The sequence below is a fragment of the Astatotilapia calliptera genome, chromosome 6 (genome assembly GCF_964374335.1).
Source record: "Astatotilapia calliptera chromosome 6, fAstCal68.1, whole genome shotgun sequence".
Lineage (NCBI taxonomy): Eukaryota > Metazoa > Chordata > Actinopteri > Cichliformes > Cichlidae > Astatotilapia > Astatotilapia calliptera.
The window spans coordinates 157054-176646 of record NC_137427.1 but is presented as its reverse complement, the minus strand read 5'-3'; the positions used below and the strand labels follow the sequence as shown (position 1 = coordinate 176646).

General features: G+C 45.2%; 1 protein-coding gene and 1 long non-coding RNA gene across 2 annotated transcripts; one reads left to right on the top strand and one right to left on the bottom strand.

Moving 5' to 3' along the window:
* The first annotated feature begins 270 nt into the window (after positions 1-270).
* On the top strand, positions 271-2517 carry LOC145429168 (uncharacterized). Its single transcript, XR_013909384.1, has 2 exons — positions 271-1519; positions 2016-2517. It is a non-coding gene; the product is annotated as an uncharacterized LOC145429168 (long non-coding RNA).
* LOC113017008 (uncharacterized) lies at positions 1744-5720 on the bottom strand. The gene is made up of 5 exons (XM_026160259.2): positions 4726-5720; positions 4340-4530; positions 4113-4206; positions 3738-3931; positions 1744-3117 (listed from the first exon to the last, which is right to left on the bottom strand). Exons 1-5 carry the CDS (start codon positions 4941-4943, stop codon positions 2930-2932), a joined length of 885 nt encoding a protein of 294 aa, XP_026016044.1. The 5' UTR covers positions 4944-5720; the 3' UTR covers positions 1744-2929.
* Positions 5721-19593: the final 13873 nt, after the last annotated feature.

The window sequence follows — 19593 nt, the reverse complement described above, 5'->3', positions numbered from 1 at the left end:
ATTAAGAGGGTCACTCATTAATGACAGGATGAAGCTCCACCCTAAACACAAATGACCCACTGACATTTTTTAGCACATCATGCAGAACACAAATAATTAATCATTACACCAAGATCAAAACATCTGGGTCAATTAAAAAAACAAAACAAAACACAGAAAACATCCAGGAAAGAACGAAAGAAAACATGGCCGACAAGCTGAAGACACAACGTCCTGTTTCAGGACTGCAAACATCACAGGTCCGTGTACTTTTCGGTATTTGAAGTTTCGTTTCAGAAAGTATAATTTAAAAAAGAAAATGAGACACTTATTTAATTCTCAACTTAAAAAGCTAAAATGAAAAACGTAAAACAATTGTTTTTTTCATTTTGTCCTTTCGCACATCAGAAACGAAAAACCCAAGAAAAAAGAACGAGAAAGGGCCCTTTATTTATTTTGTCTGAACCGGAAGTTTTAGTAGGTCAACAACCTGTACAAGTGATGCGCAAACTTATGGCAAACACTGTAGTGTGGACATCATGACGTTGGAAAAATACTCAGACGTGATCATGGAGATGGCAAAACAAGGCCTGTCATCGGAAATTATATCAGAGCGTCTGTCATATGAACACGGGGAAGTGAGAGGATTTTCTGCGAGAAATGTTAGAAAGTTTTGTGCTGAGCAAATCACTAGCTGTCGACTCTCGGACACACGGTTGGAGCTTGAGGTGACACAAGCTATAAATGAGGTAAGGTACTTTCTTCCTTCACCTTATGACTGTGTATGGTTGTCTTAACTGGGTTGTAAGGGGGTTAGTCTAGACTGTGTGCGCGCGCCCGCGCGTTTTAGCGTCTTGCGGGTGGTGGGTAACGTTAGTTATTTTAAAGATGTCTCTCACTGGTATTTGTACAGTTAATTAGCACAATACTTTAGCTTTACACATTTGCTTTCAGAATAAGCTACTTTACATTTGTTGTTCTAGTAGTAGCATGATCTTTTATTTTAAACAGGTGGGCCCAACATATGGCCGCAAAATGATGAAGGGCTATCTGTCCACAAAAGGGGTACATGCTGCAGAGGGACGAATTGGGTCAATTTTAAGAGAGGTGCATCAACCTTATCATGAAGCAAGACGCCAGGTAGCCTATGTTATTTAATCTTCCACTAGAACTGTATTCCAATGTTCTTTGTCATATTTGTGATATACATCATGTAATGGTAGGGCCTAATTCTGTTTAACAGATGTACGCCCTGCTTTAACAGTTACTTGACTCTTCCTCAAACGTATGATCAAATCTGCCTTTATCCAGTCAGCTGTCATTTATTTTTGTGATTTTTTTGTAAGGGAGCTCGGAATCTTAATCCCACACCGTACCATGCTGAATGCATGGGGCACAAGGTTCACCTGGACCAAAACGAGAAACTTGTAATGTTTGGAGTCACCCATGTTTTAGCTGTAGATGGATTCAGTAAAAAGATTGTGAGTCATTCCACAATGCCAATCAAAAACAACTTGAGCATCTATGAATATGTTTTCAGGTAATACAACCTCTCAAACCATTTATTTCATCTTAAGTGTTTTGATGGACATGTTAGTCATATTGGACATGAGCTGCACCCAAATTTACAATATTTGAATTTAAATTAGACATGCAACAGATGGGTCTGGTTATGTTCCTGAATATAATATATTAAGAACTTACCAAACATTTTGATCAACATTTTCTATTAATGTAAAAATAAATAAAATGGAATTGCACATGAATCATTTAACTACTTTATTGCAATTAATCAGTGTTCATTTATGAATGGAACAAGGTTCTTGGATTTCCACATATCTTTCAATTGTTCTGACATACATCTAAAGTCTGAGCATGACAGTGACATTGCAAAGAAACTTAAGAAATATATGTTGTCCTACTACAACTAAAATATTACCCAAAAAAAACATGAATGAATACATTCAAAATAATAACACCTTTGCTGGTCTTAAAGCAAAATAGTTAATAAATGTTCTTTATTTTTCCTGTACCAGACCTGCAGTGATCACCTATGGTATGTGGGACCAGGTGCGAGTAGACCATGGAAAGGAATTTTATTTAACACTGTTCATGCAAGAGATGCTGTCACATCATCGCTTCAATCAGGAGAGACTGCCTTATTTACAGACCTCATCCACAAGAGTAAGATTTAAGTACCATTAACATCAGCTGAAATTCTTATACTATTACGTGTACTACTACGTACATTTAAGACATGTTTCTTTTAACTCTTTTAGAACCACACAGTTGAAAGGATTTGGCCTGAAATCAACAACCGTGTCAACTACCCACTAAAAACTGCCCTACTCCAGCTGATGGACCAGGAGGAGATAGATATGGAGGATAACCTTGTGCGATACTGTGTGTCCAATCTAACCTGTCAGCTGTGTAACATTGGTCTTGCAAGTGTGGTAGAATCATGGAATGCTCATAGAATCCCAGGTAAAAAAAAAGAAAAAAAAAAAGTCAGATTGCTTACAACCCTGATAATGAACATTTAAACACCTCCTCTATTTTTTACAGGAAAAGGCATACCAAATCACTTTGCAGAACATGGGTGTAAAAGAAGAATTTCTCCAGAGCTCTTGCCAAATGCACTTGAAGCAGCAGACCTTTACAGGCAGCACTTGGGATCTGCACTCAAAGAATATTCGACTTTTGGAGTTGATCCCTTCACAACCGAACAGGACAAACTTAGAACAGAGAGTCATTTTGCAGAAAAATATCCTGATATTTCACATTTGTTTTTTAGAGCCGTAAATGGTGACTTTATGCCATACAAAGAAGCTCTGCTCTGTCTCATAAACATAACTCAGAGAAATGTATGAACCACTGCATCTGTAAACTGTACAGAACAGACAAAAAAAAAAAATCAACTGACTGTAAACATTTGTGTGTACACACTACATTACTCCTCTGCAAAAAAAGATTTCAATACAGAAAATGCAGCTGTTAGACCAGTAATTTGTAGAACTCCGTTGTTACTCTCCCTGCATTTTGCACAGTGCTGTGATGTCTCTTGCCACTGTTCCACACATGTCTTGCAGCCAATAATGCTTCTGCAGCACAGTGAGAACACTGGATCCTCAATGATGTCTGCAAAAGTAAATCAGATAAGTGAGACTGTTATCCATTTATGTTGAATTTAGTTCAAACTATAGGTTCAAAGTCAGTCTTGACATAAATTTACAGACAGCATGCAGAATATTTTTGGTTATTCTGTAATTCCTCTTGTTCACGCTGTTCTGAGAAAGTCCCTGTCTATATTTTTGTCTATAATTGATGAGGGGCAAAATCAGTACATTTTCTCAATTAGCAAGCAAGAAAAATGAAAAAGTTACAGGTACTTGATTCAATATATGCAACTACAGTCCCATTTTAAATGTGAACTTTTTAGTTTTACATTACTGTGAACAGTGTACCGTCACCCATACTGACATTGTAATCAATTTGAAAAGCTATACTTTCATAGTCAAGATTGCAAGGAGAACCCAAATTAAATGTGCATGTAAACTTTTGAATGTTATGTTACAGTAGACCTGCATCTTGATTGTCTGTGCCTAAGTATTTAAATGGACACTGCTGAATAAAGAGCCTATGTTTGGTAAAAAAATGTTTGTCCAAAGTAATGATTGAATGTGGTTTGACATTGTTTTAATTGTAATTAAAATGTTAGTGTAGATGTAATGTATTTACTAAGCAACATTTGAACATACTCATACAAACCACGCAGCTAAATCCCTCCTTGAGTGTCTGCAGCTTGGGGGTTGTGACTTTCTGGGCAACTGCAAGATCAGTGAGCTCTTTGATTGCTGCTGTGACAGCTGGCAGACTTTGAGATGCCAACACCAACTCTTCTATTTTGTCACTCACTTCTCCCAAACTGGCACTGTCATCATCTTTACGGCTGCTACAAATAAAAATGGATAATCAGATGTCAAAGCTACTTACTGGCTTAAAGAAACATCACATCACTTACTGATAGATGATGATTTATGTAGTGATGTCTTACTGCTATTATAGGATTTAAATCAAATTAATTCTTCTATATTGATGTTCATCCTATAGTATATACATATTTATTCACATACCTCAGTTTCTTCCTCTTTGTTCCCTGGAGGCAATTAAAGTCTTGTTCAGGCACAGCAAGAATTTTTCGTGCATTTTGTCTCCAGTACTGTGACCCTACAGATGAAAAACAAAACCAAAGAAACCTGTTTAGAAGCCAATACCATATTACCCAATAAATATTACAAAGAGTCTGGTAAGACATGTCTCTCCATAAGATATGGGCTTTAGCTGTAATATTATGGCTCACCTGTTGTGCCCTCCGACTCCAGAATTGCATTGCCCTGTGCATCTGTCAAAATTATTGGGTTGTAATTACCAATGGCATCTTGCACTTTTCCTACTATCCCTTGAAGCGTAGCCTCAGACTCCAGGAATCGTACAACCACCATTCTATTGGGAATCAACCTCCCACCAACTACATCTGCAAAGTACACTGATCTGTAAAACAAAACATAATAATTTTACATATCTTGTAAAAGACAGCAGGCCACAAATCCATTCAGTGATTGCTATAGGCAAATTGTACTAAAACAGCTTTGCTATTCTTAACAATTCAACTATCCATGCACCTTATGTTTCTTTTTATTTTGCCTGTTCTGTAATTTAATATTCAAGAACACAGACTCATCCTACCTCTGAAATGTTTTGGAGGACATAGGGGAACTTGAAGTAGCCTGCTGTGAACGTGAAGGTGCAGACGCTGCCACAGCTGGTGCTCGCATAAATGCAAAACGCTGCCCGCTGGAACCTGCTGTTGGAATTGACTCCATGTCTTCTCCGTGGACTTCATAGTGACCTCTGGGTGTAAGGTCTAATGCGCTGAAAACACCAGAGACCGCACCGGGGAACATAGCCACGTTTGAATCATCCGTGATGTACAGAGTATGCGCGGATACCTGTTTAAGAAAAGTTTCCGTAAATCACGTTGCTCTGCTAACGTGTTACTCCTGTGCACACGGTTAATAGGCTCTAAAGGCTTACTTATTAGCTAGTAGCCGGTAAAAGTCAATGAATAACTATTTACACATTAGCACATGTGCACAATTCACATATTAGCACAATGAAGACGGCTAGACATAGTATTAGTAAAAGTAGGCCTACATGAAATCACCAAATGTTAACGTTAGCCGTTCCGCAGTAAGGAAGAACAATAACGTTCATAAAAAAACTGCTGAAAGCAAAGTTTGCGAAGTTTACATATCTACCTGAAAGATGCGACCCAGTTTTTCTGCAGTCATGTCTTCGTCCCGGAGTGTCACTCTCTTAGTTTTCCTAAAAACAACGTAATGGTCCATCCTCTGTTTATTCCAGTGTAACTTTAAGGCCGTCGATCTCTTGTGTGGGGGACGGTGTGCGCGCGCCATAAAAAAACGCGCAGAAGAAGTACTTCCCGTTTCAGACATTGAAAATGCGTCTATTTTTTTGTTTTTGCGCTAGTATACTTTCATTATTTGAATCACGAAGAAATCCAAAAAAGCACGTCTAATTTTAAGTGTATGACGGCTATTTGTTACCACCGAATGAAAAAACAAGTTATTTTCGCCCATTTTATTCTTTATCAAAAATTTAAAAAATGAAAATTCTTTTAAATATCGTTTTTTCGTTTTGGTTTCTGAAACAAAACTTCAAATACCGAAAAGTACACGGACCATCACAGATCCTAAAATGAACAAGATAAACCGCTAAATAAATGAGAGACAAAAAAACGATACGTTTGAGATTTGTTTCAAAGTTAAATTTCACTCTCATTGTAATTAAAAATGGGACAGCGCCGTTTTGAATTAGTGAAAGAAAACTTTTGGCATCATTTCATGTGGTCAGCTGTTTGTCTGTCACGTGTATAAACATCCAGATGACCTACCAGAGTCAGATGACTGATGATGTCATGAAATAAGGAGTCTTCACTGGTCAGAGATGAAGAAATATCTGGAGCAATCAGGGTCATATCGTCCACACTGCAGAAAAAACGTCTTTAGAATCCAGAAAGGAATTTAAATAAAGAACAAATGAAGTTCCTTAGATACCACGTAAGAGTTTTTGAGATATTTGATACGATTTAGTTTCATCGCTTTATTCAGTCATCAAATGACCTTTGAAAAACCATTCAGTTCACAGAAAAAAGACCACAAGGCTGAGATGGAAAATTTAATTAAAAAGGAAGTGAGATCATTTAAAAAAGGTGTTATTACTGGTTCAGCTTCAGCTCCACCCACGCCGTCGCCTGGTCCAGCTTCAGCTCCGCCCTCGCATGGTCCAGCTCTGGCTTCAGCCGCCTCATCCTCGTCTGGTCCAGCCACAGTGGCTTCTTCCACGCCAGGTCCGGCTTCAGCATCCGGTCCTGCCTCGTCTGGTCCTGCCTTGTCTGGTCCTGTGGTTGCCACACCGTCATCAGTTCCAGCTCGTCCTGTTCCACCTCGTCTCTGCCGGCCGCTTTCCTGGCTGCTGGTCGGGCGTCATCGCCGTCGTGGGTTCCTGAGCACCTTGGAGGGCAGTTGGAAGTCTCTCAAGCGTCTGAGGTGGTAGAGACGCTGACGGGCCTTTTTCACCACGGTGTTGATGTGACAGGACCATGACAGGTCCTGCGTGATGTGAACTCCGAGGTATTTGAAGCTGTCCACTTTCTCCACTGGGCACTCGTTGATGACAGGGGTCTTACTGACGTTTAGAAGGAGGTTGTTCCTCTGGCACCAGTTCTCCAGATTCCTAATCTCCTTCAGGTAGGCCGTCTCGTTGTTATCAGAGATCAGGCCCACCACGACGGTGTCGTCAGCAAACTTGATGATGGTGGTGGAGCTGGTAGTGGCCACACAGTCATATGTGTACAAAGAGTACAGCAGGGGGCTCAGAACACACCCCTGGGGGGCTCCAGTGCTGAGAGTGGTGGAGGCTGAGACATGTCTGAGACTCATGTGACCGTGTCCGCTTGTGGTGGAATATAAACGGCACTTATAATGACCGATGTAAATTCCCGAGGTAGATAAAAAGGACGACATGTAACGGAGGCGGAAGGCTGGTTTTACTTCCACAGTGGGTTTTGTGCGAAGGAAGAAAATCTTCCTCCAACCGGATTGAGCAGTGGAGCCGCCAAGGGAAAGCACACGATTGAAAAAACTGTATAATTAAAATATAATTTATTATATTTAAATAGTTAAAAATGTAAAATGAATTAAAACAACCCTGGCCAAGGGGTAACACAATAAAAATCAATAAAACACAACATTAAAAGTCCAGTGGCATCCGCCACGGTATAAAAGTCACAAAGAACTAAGAAATCCAGCGAAATGGTGTAAAAGGGAAACCCAGCGGAGTCCTCGCCTTCCTCCCCGCATTCCGTGTCCCGGTATGCCCGGGTGGGCAGAGCTCTCAACTCCGCCCGCCGCTTCTTTAAAACTGCAAATCGGCACAGCCGTCTCGTGCCTTCCGCTGGTGCTGTCTCCGCTCTCCCCGCTGGTGTTGTCAATCCCCGCTGGCGATCTGTGCGCTGGTCCTCTGTGCACTGGTGCCCTTCGCGCTGGTGCTCTCTGCAGTCTCATCCGTCTCGAGCCTCCAGCCCTCAGCCGAGGCCCTCAGCCTCCAGCCTTTAAGCGCAGCCGTCCGTCACAGCTCTATAGCCCAAGCCTTCTCTCCATATCTCTGGCTCAGCTTCTCAGTCACTCCGGTCAATCTCTTTCGTCTCTTCCGCTTCGAGCCTCCAGCCTGAAGCCGAGGCGCTCAGCCTCTAGCCTTCGAGCGCAACTCCTCAAAGCAAAGCTTTCCTTCCTCACTCGTCCTCAAAAAGCGCTCCTTTCTGTCGTCTACCCAGCCCTCTTATTGGCCTCTCTGGTACCTCTCAGGTGAAATCAAGTTAGTAATCAGATAGGGGTGGAGTCTTTACAGGACAGGTGTTCAATTAAATAAGATAAAAACATGCAATAGAATTCATACAAACAAACCCAATATACAATATTAAAATATTAAACAGATAAAACATCGCAAAACATGCACAGTAAAAACTCTAAATAACTTGTCCCGTTTCACCCCGTGACAGACACATGATGGACAGTAGTTCCAGATTTGGTGTGCAGGAGCATGTGAGAGGAACAACGTTCGCACTGTTGCACCAGTTTTTGTTCACCATTAAACACACGCCGCCTCCCCTTGACTTCCCCGAGTCCCGTGTCCTGTCCATGCGGTGAACCGAGAAGAACTCGGCCGGCTGGATGGCATGGTCCGGCACCGCTGGGTTTAGCCATGTCTCGGTGAAGCAGAGGAGATTGCAGTCCCGAATGTCTCTCTGGAACTTTATCCTGGCCCTGAGGTCATCAAGCTTGTTCTCCAGTGACTGGACGTTGGCGAGCAGGATGCTAGGCAGAGGTGTGCGGTGTGCACGAGCTCTCAGCCTGTTCCTGACGCCGGCTCGCTTCCCTCTAGGCCGCCGCCGCTTCCTTTTGTTCTCCCTCAAGATCTCACTCGGCCAGCTCGGATCCGGAGTTAAAAACTTCGAATTGGGAGTACATTTTATACCAATAGAAACAAGAGTGTCACTGTCATACCTAATGTACCCAATGGTGATAGTTTTGCCGATTTAGAAACGCTGAAAACTAACTTAAAAAACAAAGACAAAGAAAAAGTGGTCGGAGCAGTCGTGACAGCAGCCGACTTCACCGGCGCCATCTTCCTTCCATCTTTTCCATTCTTTGTCAGGTTGTCTGTTGTTCACATCAAGTTTCATGCCCAGGTTTTTCATGTTGTTTGTTTTGTTCACCAAGTTTACAGGGAGTGCAGAATTATTAGGCAAATGAGTATTTTGTCCACATCATCCTCTTCATGCATGTTGTCTTACTCCAAGCTGTATAGGCTCGAAAGCCTACTACCAATTAAGCATATTAGGTGATGTGCATCTCTGTAATGAGAAGGGGTGTGGTCTAATGACATCAACACCCTATATCAGGTGTGCATAATTATTAGGCAACGTCCTTTCCTTTGGCAAAATGGGTCCAAAGAAGGACTTGACAGGCTCAGAAAAGTCAAAAATAGTGAGATATCTTGCAGAGGGATGCAGCAGTCTCAAAATTGCAAAGCTTCTGAAGCGTGATCATCGAACAATCAAGCGTTTCATTCAAAATAGTCAACAGGGTCGCAAGAAGCGTGTGGAAAAACCAAGGCGCAAAATAACTGCCCATGAACTAAGAAAAGTCAAGCGTGCAGCTGCCAAGATGCCACTTGCCACCAGTTTGGCCATATTTCAGAGCTGCAACATCACTGGAGTGCCCAAAAGCACAAGGTGTGCAATACTCAGAGACATGGCCAAGGTAAGAAAGGCTGAAAGACGACCACCACTGAACAAGACACACAAGCTGAAACGTCAAGACTGGGCCAAGAAATATCTCAGGACTGGTTTTTCTAAGGTTTTATGGACTGATGTAATGAGAGTGAGTCTTGATGGGCCAGATGGATGGGCCCGTGGCTGGATTGGTAAAGGGCAGAGAGCTCCAGTCCGACTCAGACGCCAGCAAGGTGGAGGTGGAGTACTGGTTTGGGCTGGTATCATCAAAGATGAGCTTGTGGGGCCTTTTCGGGTTGAGGATGGAGTCAAGCTCAACTCCCAGTCCTACTGCCAGTTTCTGGAAGACACCTTCTTCAAGCAGTGGTACAGGAAGAAGTCTGCATCCTTCAAGAAAAACATGATTTTCATGCAGGACAATGCTCCATCACACGCGTCCAAGTACTCCACAGCGTGGCGGGCAAGAAAGGGTATAAAAGAAGAAAAACTAATGACATGGCCTCCTTGTTCACCTGATCTGAACCCCATTGAGAACCTGTGGTCCATCATCAAATGTGAGATTTACAAGGAGGGAAAACAGTACACCTCTCTGAACAGTGTCTGGAAGGCTGTGGTTGCTGCTGCACGCAATGTTGATGGTGAACAGATCAAAACACTGACAGAATCCATGGATGGCAGGCTTTTGAGTGTCCTTGCAAAGAAAGGTGGCTATATTGGTCGCTGATTTGTTTTTGTTTTGTTTTTGAATGTCAGAAATGTATATTTGTGAATGTGGAGATGTTATATTGGTGTCACTGGTAAAAATAAATAATTGAAACCTGGCGGGTCGCGGAGTGTGGGAGTGCCTACTGGGGTCAGCGGGGGAGCTGGCCCCAGGGAGGGGTCACCTGCCCCTCCCTTCCTTCCCTCCCCATCTCCAGCTGCCTCCCTCCTCCTGCTCCACCACAACCACCCACACATGCAGGGCCTTGGAGTAGGGGTATGTCACCAGGATGCAGAGGAGGCCACCCCCCCCTGTCCCCTTCTGGCTGCCTCTGCCTCAATTTTATCCCACAACTTAGACATTCACATTACTCACACCCTCATTACACATACATATAGGATCTTGGGGGTGGGCACGATACACGGAGTCCAAGTTACCATCAGGGTGTACGCCTCACCCCTGGCGTCGTTGCCCACCTCTCAATTTTAAATACACGTAGACATTGAGGGCTAGCAGGAGGGACTATGCGCTTACCTGCTGCTCTCTGGCAGGTAGCTCTATGCCCTCCTGGGTTTTAATTGCACCTTAGAACACACATGCATCAACACTACAATGAGCGGGTGGAGGGAGGTTTGGAGTCTTCTCTCACCCCCATTCTCTGCGGCCTACTGGAGCGGGGGGGCTAGGAGGAGTGGGCCATCCGACTGCGGTCTGGGGCCTCCCTGCTGCTGCGGAGTCGGGGCGGTCTGCCTCTCCCCGCCGCAGGGAAAAGGGTAACACCACCTGGGTCTGGGTGCAGTTCCCCCCTCCAGGGGCAAGGGTACCTAGACCCGGTTAGTAGAGTACGCTTGGGGAGTGTGATCGTGTATACAGCGTCCCTTTATGTCTGTCTCCTCGTCGGTTGAGTGTGAAGTACATATGAGAGTATGAGGGTGGGAATGGATGTTTGTGTCTGTGTGTGCCTGTATGTCTATGTCTATATGTCAGGTTGGGTATCAGACGCCACCTCTCTGGGGACATCTCGGGCCCTCCAAGGTTTGGAGGCCTATTTCCACCCACCACCACTTCCCCTGCCGGTGGCGGACTCCCTCAGGTATCGGTGCGTTGGTGGTTCTTTGTATCTGGGGGTGGGTGTCCGGGTACACACCGGCTCACTCCTTGGCGGCCGCTTATTGGGCCTCGCTCGCTCGGGCCACTTTGGAGGTGGGGTGCCCCCGGCCTCTCGGCCTGGGGCTCGGTCACTCAGGCACAGCTGGCTGCCGGCGGAGCTCACGGGCGCGTCACTGCAACCCCCCCTGGCTTCTGCTCCGCGGCTGCTGAGTGAGCCCTCATCTGGGACTCTCCTTAGCTCTTACTGGGACAGTGGCACGGCTGCCCCTCTGTTGGTCTTCCTTGGTCTCTTGTGTTCTGGGTGCCTCTGGATGTCTGGAGTTTTGATCTCCTCCATACCTGCTTGATACCATAGAGGACAGGGCTGTGGCTCCCCACACTCTCTAGCAGATCATTACATGGAGAAACCTTTGGAATGCAAGCATGCTGATCCACACAGGTATGCACACAGGTGTACACACGGGTATTCACAGATGCGGACTACAGCTTTCTTGGCTGCTGCCTCAAAGCACACTGTGCGCTGTCTATCTTGCGTGCTGCACAATATCGTTTATTATTTAGTAACTATTGATATCTATGACTAGCTAGTTTATTGTGATGGTGCTTTTTTTTTTATTATTATTATGTTGCTCTTTGTTGTTTGCTGTCTCCCCTGTTTTTTTGTTTTTCTTTCTCTCCATACAGGTGACCCAGGAGGTTTTTTTTTTTTGTTTTTTTTTTTTTTCTCTCTTCCCCCCCTTCTCACCGTCTCTTCTCCCCTTTGGTTTTCTTTCTTCCTCTCCCCCTCTTTCTTTCATTCTTTCCCCCTGTCCTATTAAAAAAAAAAAAAAAAAAAAAAAAAGGATGAACTGAAGCTCCGCCATCACGTGATGTCACATGCTGCTGACATCACGAAAAAAAAAGAAAAAAAAGAAAAAAAAGAAATGGGTATATATTTGTTTTTTGTTAAGTTGCCTAATAATTATGCACAGTAATAGTCACCTGCACACACAGATATCCCCCTAAAATAGCTAAAACTAAAAACAAACTAAAAACTACTTCCAAAAACATTCAGCTTTGATATTAATGAGTTTTTTGGGTTCATTGAGAACATGGTTGTTGTTCAATAATAAAATTATTCCTCAAAAATACAACTTGCCTAATAATTCTGCACTCCCTGTAGGTTAATGTTTTTGTTAATATTCACGTTTTCTTCCACATTCTTTGTCTGCATTTTGGGTGCTCTTTGCAAATTCATACAGTGTGCTGTGATATAACGACCTGACCACATGCAGCAGACACGTGCTGCATTTTCCTTGCTGCAACCGGTGGCTGCTTCCAGCGCCACATTCACCTTAACCATAGCGGCTCCAGCCTCCACAACCAGGTGGAAGTGGGTGCAGGGGCTTTGTTGCCAGTACAACAGCAAAACTGCTTAGAGAGATTGGGATCAGAGGACAGGCGCAATGGCAGGCTCTAAGAGAACTAGCTAACACTGCTGAGAGGACCAGTCACTGGCTATGGCTAAAAAGGGCTGACATCACTTGGGCAGCTAAGGCAGTAAGCTAACCGTGAGAGAAAAGAAAATATTCTGCTCTTCTTCCGTTTTCTGGGAGGCAGTAGGGAGCTAGCATACCATACAGATCTCTAATCCCTAAACCTAACCAAGAAAAAAAAATGGCAGATTAGCTTGTGATAAAAGACCGAAAGTTGAGGCACACAACGAGGCGCCTTGAGGCGCTCTTCAAGAGAGTGGTCACAGTGGAGTGCTGCTTTTTTTAGATCTCAGTCCCTCCATGAGTCTTTTACACTCCCTGGAATATTTCTTATATATTTTTAGTTTGAATCTCTTTCCATTTCTAGCCAGAATGTTTATCTTTCCAAATTTAACCAGAAATTTCACAGGGAAACAAACCATTTGGTATACCTGATCTCTATGATTAGGTTTATTGTCCTCTTCTAAAGGTCTGGGGCCTGTGCTTCGTACCGCGCTAAGTGAGTTAGCTGGATTAGATTGTTTACGATTTCGCGTGATCCTGGATCGTTCGGTTCCCCGAAGCCCATCCGGGACTTGCTGTCATAGCAACAGAGCCGTAAGCGTAAACCTGCTGGGGAGCAGGTTTACTTTATGTAAACAGGATTAGATCGCGGCCACGCAGGTATGCCCGCGTCATTCATACGAAAGCAACAGCGATATTCCACCACTGTTTCACCATAAATAAATAACATCACTGTAACCAAAGATAATGCAGCACTTGATCCTTTTATTGATTTCACACAGATACATACAGGTCATTCCCTAAAAAAGGGAAATGTACTATTAACATTCTATTACATGTATGTGATTATTACAGATGTAATTCATATTTCAGAGTAGTAATTGCAAATTACTTCATGTAATCAAGATGAGAGACCACGGCTATAAAAGCGAAGGTGGATTTGGGAAGTCTGTCGCAGTCATATCCTGTCCGTTTACGCGAGCAACCCATTGCGGAAGGTGCAAGATTGATAAGGAGAGTCCTCAGAATTCAGCGTATATTGCGGGACAGACAGGATCCTTTAGCTCAGCGCGACAGTGTGCTCATAGAGAGCTATCGATTTTCCCGTGAGGGTATTATTCACTTAACCAACTTGTTGACGAGGGGGTGCAGGACCACCACCTGTCTTTTTTTGCTCTGCCCTTTTCTTGGTTGCTGTTATGAACAAACAAACAGAGTATTCCAGGGTCTCTTTCCAAGAGACGACAAGCAATATAAGTGATAAATATTACCATTCTGTAGAATATTCTTATATTTCACTTTTACTTGTTCCCATGTTCTAGTGGGTCCTGTTGTGGCTCTAATGTGAAAGGGGATATAATATAACATATTATAATATAATATAATGTAATATAATATTGGATAATATGGTGTGATATGATAAATCTACCCTACCGCCTACTGGTGTTGGCCCGATGGCGCAATATGGCAGCCTGGCTTCTGTCAGTCTGCCCCAGGGCAGCTGTGGCTACAACCGTAGCTGCCTCCACCAGTGTGTGAATGTGAGAGTGAATGAATAGTGGCATTGTAAAGTGCTTTGGGTGCCTTGAAAAGCGCTATATAAATCCACTCCATTATTATTGTTATTATTGAATTACTTACGAGTTTGATTTGTCAGCAACTTTCTGCCAGCCCTCTCTCCTTGCTTTTGCAGCCTTTGCAGTGTTCCCTTGCGTTTTAATTAAACTCTGAAACTCCTGAAATCCCTCACTCAAGAGTTCTTGCTCTGCTGCCGAAAAATACCGAGCGCGCTCCTTCGACATTTTCGCCGACCAATCAAAGGGTTGCCGATCAATGTTTCTACTATCGATGCGCAGCCCCTGTTGGGCCACCCAGTGATCTCACATTACTTCATCCAGCTATACTAATCGTCAACAACAGGTGTGTTCGGGGAACCGGAATAGCGAGCTCAGAGTTAGCGCGATGATTTGGTCTTGGATGTTTCATTTGATCTTGGATGTAGTAAGCGACGTACGAAGCACAGGGCCCTGAAGTGTACACAAGTCTGAAGGCAAATAGTAAATTTTTCTGCACGCATTTCAAATGTCCTTCCATGTTATTCCACTTATCCGGGGTCAGGTCGCAGGGGCAGCAGCCTAAGCAGAGAAGTCCAGACCTCCCTCTCCCCGGCAACCCCCTCCAGTTTGTCCAGGAAACACCAAGGCGTTCCCAGGACACGCTGGAGAGATCTAATCTCTCCAGCGTGTCCTGGGTCTGCCCCAGTGGGACAAACCCAGAATACCTACCCAGAAGGCATCCCTGTTATGGCATCCCTGAACCACCTCAACTGGCTCCTTTCGATATGAAAAAGCAGCGGCTCTAATCTGAGCCCCTCCTGGATGGCTGATGTTATGTCCCTTGGCTATAGAAGGGGCTAACATAAAGTTAAAATAGTGAAGGAGTCAAGATGGTAGCTTTTAAAAGGTTTATCTTCAGCTGTAAAGGTTGAGTTCAGACTGACAATCAGCTTCAGGGAGAGCCAAGGCCAACATAACAAGCAAAACATCCCTAATACGAAAATAAAAGGAACTTGCCCAACTCCAAAGAAAACAAAATATACAACAAATAACCATAACCTACCTAACAATACATAAACAGGAGAAAACAGGATCACAAAACAAAAAGCAGTTTCTCAACAGCTCAATTACTTCTTAAAACAGAATAACTGCTATGATGCCTTCCAGTCAGGTTTTAGACAGAACCACAGCACTGAAACCGCTCTGACCAAAGTGTTCAATGACATATGTCTGAATACAGACAGTGGAAAAATGTCAGTCTTAGTTTTACTGGATCTCAGTGCAGCATTTGATACAGTTGACCACAACATATTACTCAAATGACTGGAGAACTGGGCAGGTCTTTCAGGAACTGTACTAAACTGGTTCAAAACATACTTAGAAAACAGGAAATACTTTGTATCAATAGGTAACTTCACATCTGAGCAGACAAGTATCACATGTGGAGTTCCCCAAGGTTCCATCTTGGGATCCCTTCTGTTTAACATTTACATGCTCCCACTGGCACAGATTATAAAGAACAACAAAATAAACTACCACAGCTATGCAGATGACACACAAATATATATCACAATGTCACCAGGAGACCGAGGCCCTGTACAGGCTCTTGGTAAATGCATTGAGGAAATTAATGACTGGTTGTGCCACAATTTTCTCCAGCTAAACAAAAACAAAACTGAGGTAATAGTCTTTGGTGCCAAAGAAAAACGATTACAGGTCACCAGAGAACTTCAATCTATACACCTAAAAACCACAAACCAGGCGAGAAATTTGGGTGTAGTGATGGATGCAGACCTAAACTTAGAAAAACACATTAAGACTATAACAAAATCAGCTTACTATCACCTCAAGAATATATCAAGGATCAATTCAATTCAATTCAATTTTACTTATATAGCGCCAAATCACAACATAAGTCGCCTCAAGGCGCTTCATAGATACAGAGAAAAACCCAACAATCATATGACCCCCTATGAGCAAGCACTTTGGCAACAGTGGGAAGGAAAAACTCCCTTTTAACAGGAAGAAACCTCCGGCAGAACCAGGCTCAGGGAGGGGCGGCCATCTGCTGCGACCGGTTGGGGTGAGAGAAGGAAGACAGGATAAAAGACATGCTGTGGAAGAGAGACAGAGGTTAATAACAGATATGATTCAATGCAGAGAGGTCTGTTAATACATAGTGAGTGAGAAAGGTGACTGGAAGGAAAAACTCAATGCATCATGGGAATCCCCCGGCAGCCTATGTCTATTGCAGCATAACTAAGGGAGGATTCAGGGTCACCTGATCCAGCCCTAACTATATGCTTTAGCAAAAAGGAAAGTTTTAAGCCTAATCTTAAAAGTAGAGATAGTGTTTGTCTCCTGAATCCAAACTGGAAGCTGGTTCCACAGAAGAGGGGCCTGAAAACTGAAGGCTCTGCCTCCCATTCTACTTTTAAATACTCTAGGAACAACAAGTAGGCCTGCAGAGCGAGAGCGAAGTGAACAGAATTTATTTCATTTGACGGACTAGTTACACAATATGGGATCAACAAGAAAAGATTTTTAGAATATCAACAAATTAAATCCATAGTAAAAAAGAAATTTAAACCGGGTCAAGTTGAACTACAAACACCACCAAGTGTGGTTCAATTTCTTACTCTTAAAACCCCCAAATTACTATCCAAAATATACAGAATGCTTTCTAAAACAGATGAATCAATATCACTTCCTATTGCAAAATGGGAAGCGGATTTATCAGTTAACTTAGACCTAAACTTCTGGTCTCAGATTTGCTTAAAAACCTTTCATCTAATTAGAAATCCCAGTCTTCAATTAATTCAATGCAAAATATTACATAGAGTGCACTATACAGGTCATCGGATGTTCAAGATGGGCTTTACGTCTACCAACAACTGCTCACACTGCCAAACCAATTCACCGGACAATTATATCCACGCTCTTTGGTTCTGTCCACCAGTTCAGAAGTTTTGGCGCGAGATATGTGAAGACTTATCGAAGTGTCTGAAATGTAACATTCCAACTTCCCCCTTAGTGTGTTTGTTGGGCAGCTTAGATAATGTCACTTCAGAAAAGAATATCGCCCATATGGTTTTCACTGCCCTATGCATAGCCAAGAAAACTGTCCTCATGAACTGGAAAAATAAAAATAATCTTAATTCTAACCAATATAGAAATTATCTATTAGATTACATTAGTCTTGATACAGCCTCTGCCACCACATCAGATCAATTGCTCTGGGCTCCTTTGATCAGCTCCATCACCTAGTGGGGGTGGGGGGTCATAGTTTGGTCCCGCCTTCACTGTTGTGGTTGGTGTGGGGGTAGGGACAGGCTTAGGGCGTCAGGGGGTTCCCCGGAGGCATCTTCCTTGGGGGGCTCAACCCGGGGTAGCGGTCATGTCCGGTTAGGGGCTCTGTTGGCTTTCAGGTGACTGTTTCCTCGCGGCTGCGTGCAGCGGGGCTAGGGGAGGGTCTGTGCTGACGGACGTGGGTTACTGACCTGGTAGCCTGGCTGCCCCTGGGTGGGTCCGGGATGGGCGTGAGGTTCTGGGGGCGCTCCGTCTCTGGGCTGGGGCCCGGGCCGGGCCTCGGGGGCTCGGGTCCTGGTTGGTGTGTTGCCGGGGTTGTGGGCGGGTGGGTGCATGGGGGCCCAGCCCTGGAGCAGGGTGCCACCGGTGCATCGAGCCACCTGGGGGGCTCTTCAACTGGTGGGGGAGATTGTCACATCTTGCAGGAGCTTTCCTCTCCTCAGGAGCTGCCTCTGCAGGAGGGGGAGATACAGGAGAGGTGGAGGAAGATCTCAGCCTGGGTGTTTATTGTCTTATGTAGTCTGGAAGAAGAGTGGATGGTGGGGTGGGTGCAGTTTTCTCCGTGGTGGGGTTGGGTGGACTGTCCCGGGCTCTGTGGGGCCGGGAGGCGCTGCTGCGCTGGGCCCCGGTCTGGATGGGCCTGGGCCCCCTTTCCCTGGCGGGTCGCGGAGTATGGGGGTGCCTACTGGGGTCAGCGGGGGAGCTGGCCCCAGGGAGGGGTCACTTGCCCCTCCCTTCCTTCCCTCCCCATCTCCAGCTGCCTCCCTCTTCCCGCTCCACCACAACCACCCACACATGTCACCAGGGTGCAGAGGAGGCCACCCCCCCCGTCCCCTTCTGGCTGCCTCTGCCTCAATTTTATCCCACAACTTAGACATTCACATTACTCACACTCTCATTACACATACATATAGGATCTTGGGGGTGGGCACGATACACGGAATCCAAAGTACCATCAGGGTGTACACCCCACCCCTGGCGTCGTTGCCCACCTCTCAATGTTAAATACACGTAGACATTGAGGGCTAGCAGGAGGGACCATGCGCTTACCTGCTGCTCTCTGGCAGGTAGCTCCATGCCCTCCTGGGTTTTAAATGCACCTTAGAACACACATGCATCAACACTAAAATGAGCGGGTGGAGGGAGGTTTGGAGTCTTCTCTCACCCCCATTCTCTGCGACCTGCTGGAGCGGGGGGGCTAGGAGGAGTTGGCCGTCAGACTGCGGTCTGGAGTGTGGAGCCTTCCTGCTGCTGCGGAGTCGGGGCGGTCTGCCTCCCCCCACCGCAGGGAAAAGGGTAACACCACCTGGGTCTGGGTGCAGTTCCCCCCTCCAGGGGCAAGGGTACCTAGACCCGGGGCTTAGAGTACGCTTGGGGAGTGTGATCGTGTGTACAGCGTCTCTTTATGTCTGTCTCCACGTTGGTTGAGTGTGGAGTAAGTGTATATGAGAGCATGAGGGTGGGAATGGATGTTTGTGTCTGTGTGTGCCTGTATGTCTGTGTCTATATGTCAGGTTGGGTGTCAGACGCCACCTCTCTGGGGACATCTTAGGCCCTCCAAGGTTTGGAGGCCTATCTCCCCCTACCACCACTTCCCCTGCCAGTGGCGGACTCCCTCAGACATCGGTGCGTTGGTGGTTCTTTGTGTCCGGGGATGGGCGTCCAGGTACACACCGGCTCACTCCTTGGCGGCCGCATATCGGGGCCTGGAGCCTGGGGCTCACTCGGGCCACTTCGGAGGTGGGGTGCCCCCGGCCTCTCGGCCTGGGGCTCGGTCACTCAGGCACAGCTGGCTGCCGGCAGAGCTCACGGGCGCGTCACTGCAACCCCCCCTGGCTTCTGCTCCGCGGCTGCTGAGTGAGCCCTCATCTGGGACTCTCCTCAGCTCTTTCTGGGACAGTGGCGCGGCTGCCCCTCTGTTGGTCTTCCTTGGTCTCTTGTGTTCTGGGGGCCTCTGGATGTCTGGAGTTTTGATCTCCTCCATACCTGCTTCATGCCCTGGAGGATGGGGCTGTGGCCCCCCCACACCCTCTAGCAGATCATTACATGAAGGAACCTTTTAAAAAAAAAAAACCAAGCGTG